Source organism: Hypomesus nipponensis, chromosome 26 (assembly GCF_054491055.1).
Source record: "Hypomesus nipponensis isolate SF chromosome 26, ASM5449105v1, whole genome shotgun sequence".
Classification (NCBI taxonomy): Eukaryota; Metazoa; Chordata; class Actinopteri; order Osmeriformes; family Osmeridae; genus Hypomesus; species Hypomesus nipponensis.
This window is the reverse complement of record NC_140386.1, coordinates 6,680,001-6,690,531: the sequence shown is the minus strand read 5'-3', so window position 1 is coordinate 6,690,531 and position 10,531 is coordinate 6,680,001. Positions and strand designations below refer to the sequence as shown.

Sequence of the window (10,531 nt, the reverse complement as noted above, 5' to 3'; positions counted from 1 at the left end):
AGGTCTTATTAATGTGTAATTAAAATAGATTGGAAGAAAAATTATGCGTGTATCTTTTTGTAATTCAACACACGTTTTTTTTAAATAAAAACTAATTGGTATGTTTTATTAACGAACATATTTAAAACAACTAAAAGCTTTTAGATCAACACCTAAGATTACTCCAAAACAAACGCAACCTCAGATGTCAAACTTGATCATCCTCATTGATTAGTGAACAATGCCCTCTAGTGGTATGTATTTAGGATAACAGCTAATGGCCCTGTGAAACAGCAGTTTTTGTTTCCGCCCCGAGCGTATTAACTGTAACACTCAATGAAAAATGCGAGGTTCTTTTGTGACAGTTTAAGTTGTCCTCCGTCTACTAAATCCTGAATTAGTCATGTACAGCTGCCTGGCACGGTAAGACTGTATGCACTTTTAAATGATATCTTAACGCTATGTCAAGTGAATGGTATTACTGAACCGCATGCACGTAATGGTTGCAAGCTACTCTGATGACCTTTAGCATACATTTGTATTGTTGTGAACAGCTTGACAGGTAGTTTGACACTTACACTAAGCCATACTGACACGTACGCAAATGAAATGTCAAGACAAAATACATATATTCATGCAATCTATATGGAGTTTTCTTTGAGACAGAAAGGGGCGCGAACAACGTCAAAGAAAAATAGTGATTTGAGCACCCTTCCTATGGTCCCGAGTCCCCTACCTCTTGTGCCCCCCAGTTGCATTTGATTAAGTTAGCTGACACATTTACCCAAAGCGATGCACACAACGTGCATGTAGAAAATACAGCAGCATTTCAAGGATCGGAAGTGGATAGTTTGATCAGTATTTCGGTGGTCCGAGTCAAGAAATTGTCTGTATTTACCAGGCACAGCGTAAAGCTACCAGGCACAGTGGCAAATAAAAGACTAGGCCTGCTCCCTCCCTCCCTCCATCCTTCAATTTTTCTCTCCCTCCATCTGCCACTTCTCCCTCCATCCCACACTCCCCCCCCCCCTCCATCTATCTCCTCATCCATCTCACCCCCCCGCCCTCCACCTCCCTACCCCAGGAGCCTGCGCTGCAATGTCGGGGCCTGGCCCTCCTACGTGCCCTCCAGCACCCTGGCCGTGCTGCGGAGCCCCGACCGCAGGTCACCTGACCACTACTGTCCACGCCGATCTCCGACCCCCAGCCTACCTGTTCAGGAAGCACGACCCCTGCGTGACCCCAGGCTGCCCCCGGCCCGCTCTATGGGGACCGGCGCACGCAGGAAGAGGCCGCCCAGCGCGTTTCCTGTCCTGGAGGAGACGCTGCAGCCGATCCACACCCACGTCTACCAGGCCAACCTCAGGAACAGCACAGCCTGCCAGCAGAGGTGTGTCTGCGGGGGTAACAGTCATGGAGGGGCATTATGGAGCGGCCTGTCATCGTACAAGCGTCCACGTCCCACGGAATCTCCTGCGATTGGATGTTGACGTAGGTGTCCTGACTCCTCCCCCTTTTTAGATATGTGGAGTTCAGGGACAAGGTGAGGAAAGGGGGCGGAGAGAACGCCGTGGCCAGACACACCCAGAGGAACAAAAAGCTCCTGGTCCGAGATAGGCTCCGCCTCTTGCTTGATGACGAGGACTTCCTGGAGCTGTCTCCCTTCGCCGGGCTGGGTCTGCCTTACGGAGACATCCCCTCCGCTGGCTGCCTGACTGGTGGGTCTAGCTTGGGCTTCACCGACTGGTAGGACCACCCTAGGACTGACTGACTCGTGTGTCTAGCATCGGACTGACTGTGTGTGTCCCCAACCCCCCGCCCCCCCCCCCCCCCCCCCCCAGGTGTGGGCCGGATCAACGGCCTGTGGTGCGTCTTCATAGCCAACGATGCCACCGTGAAGGGCGGCACGGCTTATCCAATCACAGTGAAGAAGCAGCTGAGGGCCCAGGACGTGGCCATGCAGAACCGTCTGCCCTGCGTCTACCTGGTGGACAGTGGAGGAGCCTTCCTCCCTCTGCAGGTACACACACACGTAACCACCTACACACACACACACATACAAGCATGTCACCACCTACACACACACATGTCACTACCTACACACACACACACATACAAGCATGTCACCACCTACACACACACACATGTCACCACCTACACACACACACACACACACACACACACACACACACACACACACACACATACAAGCATGTCACCACCTACACACACACACACACACACACACACACACATACAAGCATGTAATCACCTACACACACACATGTCACTACCTACACACACACACACGCTCATAAGGAACCTGGCCTGTTCTCTCCAGTCAGAGATCTTTCCAGATAAGAACCAAGGAGGGAGAACGTTCTACAACGAGGCCATTATGTCCGCCATGAGAATCCCTCAGGTAAGCTTGGTGACACAGACAGGCTGAGTGTGTGTGTGTGTGAGCCTGCTGTTGTAGTGTACTGTGTTGTCCTCTAGGTGTCAGTAGTGTGTGGCTCGTGCACTGCGGGCGGCGCTTACATTCCCACCATGGCGGAGGAAGCTGTGATGGTCCACCGGATCGGGACCATCTTTCTGGGAGGACCGCCATTGGTCAAGGCCGCCACCGGGGAGGAAGTGACACCCGAGGATCTGGGCGGGGCCACGCTGCACGCAAAGTGAGTCGGGGAAGCTGCCGACGCCCACAGGAAACAGTCAGACGCGGTTTTTGCAAATCCGCGAAACACAGCTGCACAGTGCGGGGTGGGAGGGAGGGGTGGAGGTCGAGCAGAGTGGAGTGGAGAGAATTTGGCTGCGAGTCAGGAGGTCAGAGGTTCAAATCCCCCCCATATGCTGCTTTGGATGAGCGTCTGCCAAAAAAGTACATCCTCGTTGTTGTTATCAAGGAGGAAGGTGGTGCGAGGGGGGTAACGCTGTGTCCTGCTGCTTCAGGGTAAGTGGCTGTGTGGACCATTTTGCCTGGGATGAGAAGGAGGCCTACATGTACACCAGGAACATCATCTCCACGCTGAACTATGAGCTGCCTGAGGTGGAGGAGGAGGAGGAGGGGGGCAGGAGGGCGGAACAGCCCCTCCACAGCCCTGAGGAGCTGATGGGGTTGGCTCCAATGGACTACAACCACAGCCTGGACGTCAAACTGGTCAGATCCCACACACACACACACACACACACACACACAAACACTGTATACCACGCCAGTGTGTGCTTAGTTGTGTTGTTTGTGTCTTTGTTATGGATGTTGTTGTTGTGGTTGTTGTTGCAGCTCCTGAGTCGTCTGACTGATGGTAGTAAGTTCCAGGAGTTCAAGGCCAGATATGGAACCACCCTGGTGACAGGCTTCGCCAAGATAGAGGGGTGAGACACACACACACACACACACACACACACATACAGAGGCTGACTCTTGTACTCACATCCACACACAAACACACATCACAGACAGACAAACTCACACACACAAGTTAACTACCTCACACACTCATTCTACCCCACACACTCATTAACTCCCTCCCTCCCTCTCTCTCTCTCTCACACACACAACTGTTCTTGTTGACCCTGTAGGAACAGACTGCGCCTGTTGAGTAACATTCCTCCCCTCTTGACGGTCTCTAACAGGATTAGTTAAACAATGAATTACCAGCGGATTAAGAGTTAACCCCGTTACCTCGATAATCAGATTAGTACACTCACACGGTCGTCCAATCAGATCGGTGCATGCGCTGGCCCCCCTTTCTGGGAAGAGGACCCTAGAGGCCCCTGCTCATCCCACGTTGTCCCGGCAACCGTACCTTTGGGGATCACCTGACCCGCTAATAAGGAAGTATTGCGGTCGGTGATCAGCTCTGTTTGACCTCTGACCCTTGAACCCGTAGGCACCTGGTGGGCATTGTCGCCAGTAACGGGGAGCTCTCTTGCGCGGCGTCGCTGAAGGGCAGCCATTTTGTGCAGCTGTGCGACCAGAGAGACGTCCCCCTGCTCTTCCTGCAGAACACAGCGCCCCGGCCCGGACACACACACACTCTGAGCCAGGTACACACACTCTGAGCCAGGTACACACTCTGAACAATACTCCAATCCAGGTTTCTAGTGGCTCTGATCTGCTTAACTCCTCCTCTTCCTCCTCCTCCTCCTCCCTCTTCTTCCTTCCTCCGACAGGCCGACACCAACAGCAACCGCCTGAAAGCCCAGGGTTCTATGATGTCAGCAGTGGCCTGCGCCACCGTCCCCAAAATCACCGTCGTCATAGGTGGTTGCTATGGCGCCGACAGCTATGCCATGGTGAGTGTGCCCGTAGAGGAGGTGTGGTGGCCGTTTGGACCCGCAACACAAGCCCCACTCTGCACCTATTATTAAGTCTGTTTTTAACTGGTTGTTTTTGTGTGCGCGTGCGTGTCCAGTGCGGCCGGGCGTTTGACCCTCACTTCCTGTTCCTGTGGCCCAACGCCAGGGTCAGTCTGGTCGCCCCGGGTTACGCGGCCGCCCTGACTCCCCCCGAGGGAGAGGAGGGGGAGCTGAGGAAAATCAACAAGAGGTGGGACCCACCGATCAGTCTGCTGCCCACACACACACACACACAAGCACGCACACATACCAAGACGTACACACGCATGCGTGGGCTGGCATCATTAGGCACTGATATTCATCCCCTGCTGACTGATGTGTGTGTGTGTGTGTGTGTGTGTTACAGGCTAAAAGAGGAGAGCTCGGCTTTCTTCTCATCTGGCAGGCTGTGGGATGACGGCGTGATCCTCCCTCAGGACACGAGGAAGGTAAACACACCTCACTTCCTGTCCACTTCCTGTCCACTTCCTGTCCACTTCCTGTCCCGGTCCCACCTCTCCATACCGCACGGCAGCCATTTTGTGTATGCTGCTCCATAGACGCTTTCCTCCAAAGTGACGTCGGACACGATTCCAACCCACACTGCAAACACGCCTCAACAGCTGCTACTAAACCCTAAACCATGTCTCGTTTATGACATGCTATAACAGCATACAGGAGCGTCGTGCCCTTGTGACGTGTCGTGGGGGGTTGTGTTTCAGGTGGTGGGGGTCTGTCTGACCATCAGCCAGCAGCAGAGGTTCCAGCTGTCCACGGAGAAGACCTGCTCCCCCATGCTCAGGGTCTGACCTCCTGAAGACCTTGTGACCCCAAGTGTGGACCTGGCCTTAGGACCCAGATCGAGAACCCAGACCTGGCCTTAGAACCCAGCCCAGGAATGAAATCCAGCCTGATAACCCTCACGACCTCACGAGTAATGACCCAGGCATGGACGTAGAACCAGACCTAGAACTGAACCAACCTGGACTTTGAAGTAATTGTTGCCTTAGAACCCAGACCTCGTGACCCAGGTCAGGACCTGGGGTCGGGACCTGGGGTTTGAACCAGACACGGAGCTGAACCAGACCTGGAGCTGACCTTAAGATGCACCCGCCAAGCTCTCTGTTAATGCATAAAGCCTCTGGTCCTGTGACGCGCATCCAAAGTGCAATTTTTGAGACTGAGACTGATCTCTCATGAGTGAATGTGACTGTAATTAGACTAAGGTACTATACTAATGACACTGTCAATGCAACAACTTGGTTTTTATTTGTAAAAAAGTAATGGAATAACATTCGTTATTTGTAAAGAATTTCTGTAATTGATTTACAGGACTGTCAAACGAGTCTTATTTCAGATTAGTGTAGTAAAAGCTCTAGTGTTAGTAGGTCTGGAGACAAACACCAGGGGGATCTGTAGGGTTAGCATATCTAGAGACTAACACCAGGGGGAACTATAGTTTTAGCATGTCTGAAGGCTAACACCAGGGGGAACTCTAGGGTTTGTACATGCCGTGGAAGGTAACAGGAATAATGGTGTCGACCTCAGCACGGGCCACCTCTGTCAGGTCCCTGGCGTTGAGGATGAGCAGGAAGCCAGGCCTCTCGGCCGTGCCGGGCTTCACAACAATACTCAGCAGCACCCCTAGAGGATGGGAGGAAAACAGAGAATTCAGCGACAGCTTTAATAAGAGGCCTGTGTTGTCGGTCACATGTGTCAGGTGCTGTTCTGTCCTTACCGTCATCTTCCTCGGTTGCGTCTGGCGTTTGGACGAAAAGGGGCTCGGAGGGGTACGAGTCAGCTTCCTGCCACACCCACGTCTCCTTGGTAACCACGTTCAGCTTACAGATCTACTTGGGGCGACCAATAGGATTGTGACTGTCAGATGATCTACCAGTCAGCTATGAGTTGTCATGTTTCTATGAAAAGTTTCAGTCCATATCCTTCCTGTCTGGTATGAAGAGGTTTAGTCTGCACCCACCCTGTCTGGTATGAAATGGTTTAGTCTGTGCCCACCCTGTCTGGTATGAAAAGGTTTAGTCTGTACCCACCCTGTCTGGTATGAAGTGGTTCAGTCCCAGTCCGTAAGCGTAGCTGTATTTTTTCCCGCCGCAGCGACTGTAGTTGATCTGAGGGAACTCAAACGCTGCAGAGAGAAGCAACTTCCTGTTTACCGCCAAGCTCCAGTTCACATCACATCCTGTGTACCTGTCACCCTCACCCCCCTCCTCTTCAGACAGGTGTGAATGTGAGCTTCTAGACTATCAAACATACATAATGTTCTACAGTGTTCCTTGATCTAGAGAACGAGGAGAACCCGTGTGGTCCTACCCTGACGAGGCCCAGAGAACAGAATCTCAGGTTCTAGCCACACGGTTCCGTCACGGCGGAGAACAGCCGTGGCGGTGGTGTCGGGCAGAGAAACCAGGTTCATCCCCTGCTCCTCCTGTACGGAACACACCGGAACACACCAGAACACACCGGAACACACACACATGAACACCCACAACACACACAGGACAAGGCTTAGCGAGAGAACATGCAGTACGTAGTATGTAGTGGTTAGTATATGAGTGGTGTGTAGTGTGTAGTCCATAGTGTGCAGGGTAGTGTGTGTTTGACCTTGTGGATGTCCAGAGGCAGGACGTAGCGTCGGACCTCAGGCTGAGGAGCTCTCATGGCCGCTGCCTTCACTTCCTCCCAGTCACTACGCAGGTTGGCCAGGTACAGGTAGTTATACACAAACTCGTGCCTACAAACACACACACACAGAGATTAGGGCAGACCAGACCATGTTTAGCAGAAGGAGATCAGACCGGTCTGTTCGAGAGCAGACTTGATTAGACCAGATCACTCTATGCCACAGCCGACAGGCACAGTCAAGACCATATCAATCTATCCCAGAGCGGTACCCACCCTTTCCATGTGCACAGGTCGACCACTATGCAGCCCTGCTCCTCGTAGCTGTTGATGTGGTGGAACATGTTGAAGGTTGAGGTTCTGAACTTCACAGGGTTGTACTCTGCTGGTTCCTTCGAGGCCAGGTGGAACCAGGTCTGGACAGAAGGAACGCTACTGTCACTGGTCACATAGGAGAACAAGTACTAGAACAATACAGGTTTCCTTGGCCGTCCTAGTTGTAGAACCTTCTGGTGAAACCTTAAAGGACATTTGTTGGTTCCATTTCGAACCAAACAATGATTCTAGAACAATTTTTCCAAAGGAAGGAACAATCCTTTTGTAGAATACTACCATGATATAAATGACAAAACGTGATGAAAGGATGCTATTATGAACCGTAACAGATAACATCCAGTCAACGTACCCCCATGGTCTCGTTCACCTCGAAGCAGTCCATGTAGTTGGTTCCTCGGATGCTCCAGGCCGTCAGGAACTTGAGCAGGTTGATCCTCACAGCTGTCTCCACAAACACAAAGTGTTTCTCCGTCATGCCAAAACTGTGGGAGGAGGAACAGACTTAGCTTCCCTTCTCCGCTCTGGAAGGGTAAAGCCGGCTTACATTTATGCTGCATGTCATCTATAATAATCTAAACAATATTAGGAATGCGTGTAATCAACATATTATTATCGGTTGATTGTTATGGGGACTAGACATACCCAGGATCATGGATCGACTGAAGTTGTTCTATGATCAGTATTTTTTACGTACTCTCTACTTTCAGGTAAACCAGCTCATGAAACATAGATGATACAACAACTGGATGAAAGCATCTGTTAAATAAATCAAACGTAAACTGCCAACCGTAGAAGGGAAAGGGGTTCTTCTCATGAACGGCTGGAGAACAGTTTTGGCGTACACAGAGGGGGATTCCAACCTGCAATCTCTTGATTTGCAGCTCAGAGCTGTACCGCTGAGCTAAAGCCGATTGTACCTGTGCACGTAGGAGGGCTTGAACCTCTCACTGCTGGGGATCTGAACCATCACCTGGGACTTCTCTATGGGGTCCGACCCGTCTGAAACGCAACACACAACACACTCTGTAAACGACCCTGACCCTAACCCCCTGACCCTAACCCCACCACACTGACCCCTAACCCTCCAACACCAACCCTAACAAATATCAAAGAAAGAAATGAAAGAAAGGAAAAAAGAAATATTAAAGAAAGAAAGGAAAGAAAAAAAGTATCTAACCTAACCTAGTGGTCCGACCCACCTTTGGGAGCAGGAGGGATCTTGATGATGTTGTAAGCCAGGCTCATGTTCTTCCCGAAGCAGTTCCCGATGTTGTAGACGGTGCCGTCGCTCTCGATGTGAGGGTGGGCGGTCACCCCGTTCACGGACACGTAGTCACACAGGTCCACCTGAGGGAAGGAGGAAGTGGACCGCACACGCTCAGGTTTGCTCCTTCGTTGGTTTTTCATGTGCAGGGATCAGGCCCGATGATTCGTGGTGATCTCAGCCAATCAGGCCTCACCTTCTTCAGGGTCTCCAGGGTGTCAGGGTCCACCTTGGTGATGTAGTTGGTCTCCGTGCAGGCGTAGAAGTCCTCTCCAACCGGATACACGTTCACAAGACAGTTATCTGTCACCTCGATGCCCTGGAAGTATGTGAAGAACCTGCACACGGATACTCACACACACACACACACACACCAACACACACACACTGTGAGAAGCAATACTTTCTCTGAGCCGTCATGGTTTCGTAACGTCTTCATTTAGCCAACTCTTTCATCCAGATCAATCAATTAGTTACGCAGTTCAGTCACACATATTTAAATTATTTTATTTAAATTTTTTACGTAATTATATTTAATTATCCTAGATAACAAACAGAGCTGAGTCTGAGATAAGAATATATTCATAAAAAATAAAATGACATACTGCAGGATCCTCTGAAGCTTCTCAGACCCCTAACCCAGCCTCACCTGGAGAAGATGTTCTTGCAGGGGTCTGGATAAGCCGCCGTCCCAAACTCTGTGATCACGACCCTCTTCTCCGTCATGGCGCGCACGTACGCGTCCGTTTTCAAAAACCTTGAAGAACGGAGTTTTCGTTCGATCGTGAAAATCCTCAGTGTCTGTTTGGGTGTGTGTGTTTTGGTCCGCTCTAACGAGAACCAGTTGTCTATCCTGAGGTTTCCACAAAGCATTTCTCTTATTTGCAGGCAAAGAGAAGCTTTCCCCCAAAAACGCACATATTTGTCGGACTTACTTCCTGTAGTAGGTCACGTGACCATTCTTCAGGTCAAACTTGTGCATGAGGGCCTGTCCGTCAAATAGGTGGTAGAAGGGCTGGTCTCCCACCTCAAACAGGCCGGGGCCCAGACGGAGCAGACTGCCCCCCAGCCAGGAGGGGATCACACCTACACACACGCATGCACACACACACACACACACAAGGGGAGCTCATAAACGTCTGTTTGACCAGATGACCAGATCTTAAAACCTCTTTCTAGTTCCTGGGGGGTTGGAAGGTGTGTGTATGTGTGGGGAGGGGGTGTTTGTGTGTTCACATTCAAATGTATTGCCATTGGCCACACATTGGTATGTGTGTGTGTGTGTGGCAGGATGGGTGTACCAGTGACCACGGCAGGGATCGGTTCATTCAGTTCTTCACATGTCTCAAAGATCTTCTTGTAGCCTCCAGCTGGATGCTCCACTCTGGACAACACACACACACACACACAGAATGAATACGTAAACAATCTGTAATCCTGATCATAACAAACCCAATCCAATCCCGCGTATTCAAACAGAGATGTTGAAGGAACTTCCAGGTCTTCCAATGTCTCCACACCCTGACGGGACGTTCAGGGGTTCATATGGAGGTTTGGACCAGACTGCGGTCTGAAATGTTTTCTCACCACAGAGTCGCCCTCTCTTACTGGAAAAGTTGATGCCAGAGCCAAGGCTGTAAAATCCAGCATTCCCAACCATAAAACAGCTCCACCACAACCCTACCATAGCCCACAAAATTGCTCACGCAACCCTAAACAACTTTAGCAAAGCTCTCCCACCACATCATCCTAACCCAACACAACCATAACAAAACCCTTTTGTGCCCCTAGCTTTAACCCCAACACAACTCTTTACAACTTTAAAAGAGCCCTACCCCAACCCTAACACAACTCTGAAGCCACAAACAGCACGTCAGTTTTAAAAGTTTCAGCACACTAGTTTAGGTTTAGTGTGAACCCTAACCCAGTGTGAACCCTAAACCAGTCACACACACACACACACAGGCCAGA

General features: G+C 50.8%; 2 protein-coding genes across 2 annotated transcripts in view; one reads left to right on the top strand and one right to left on the bottom strand.

Moving 5' to 3' along the window:
- Window positions 1-270: 270 nt before the first annotated feature.
- Window positions 271-5,479, top strand: LOC146221202 (uncharacterized). Its single transcript, XM_084692943.1, has 13 exons — window positions 271-402; window positions 1,064-1,369; window positions 1,501-1,697; window positions 1,821-1,999; window positions 2,321-2,401; window positions 2,479-2,657; window positions 2,932-3,139; window positions 3,263-3,354; window positions 3,873-4,029; window positions 4,156-4,278; window positions 4,398-4,531; window positions 4,688-4,769; window positions 5,043-5,479. The coding sequence occupies exons 1-13, from the start codon at window positions 383-385 to the stop codon at window positions 5,127-5,129; spliced, it is 1,845 nt and encodes a 614-aa protein (XP_084549069.1). The 5' UTR covers window positions 271-382; the 3' UTR covers window positions 5,130-5,479.
- Window positions 5,480-5,778: 299 nt separating this feature from the next.
- The window catches only part of LOC146221201 (retinal Mueller cells isomerohydrolase-like), a 4,885-nt gene continuing 132 nt past the window's right edge, over window positions 5,779-10,531 (bottom strand). The window contains exons 2-14 of the mRNA XM_084692944.1: window positions 9,862-9,944; window positions 9,496-9,646; window positions 9,210-9,317; window positions 8,757-8,898; window positions 8,496-8,643; window positions 8,214-8,295; window positions 7,646-7,778; window positions 7,237-7,376; window positions 6,943-7,072; window positions 6,652-6,766; window positions 6,372-6,466; window positions 6,059-6,170; window positions 5,779-5,964 (exon numbers count right to left, since the gene is read on the bottom strand). Coding sequence (XP_084549070.1) covers window positions 5,816-5,964; window positions 6,059-6,170; window positions 6,372-6,466; window positions 6,652-6,766; window positions 6,943-7,072; window positions 7,237-7,376; window positions 7,646-7,778; window positions 8,214-8,295; window positions 8,496-8,643; window positions 8,757-8,898; window positions 9,210-9,317; window positions 9,496-9,646; window positions 9,862-9,944 — 1,588 coding nt within the window. The 3' untranslated portion in view covers window positions 5,779-5,815. The remainder of the gene's footprint in view (window positions 5,965-6,058; window positions 6,171-6,371; window positions 6,467-6,651; window positions 6,767-6,942; window positions 7,073-7,236; window positions 7,377-7,645; window positions 7,779-8,213; window positions 8,296-8,495; window positions 8,644-8,756; window positions 8,899-9,209; window positions 9,318-9,495; window positions 9,647-9,861; window positions 9,945-10,531) is intronic.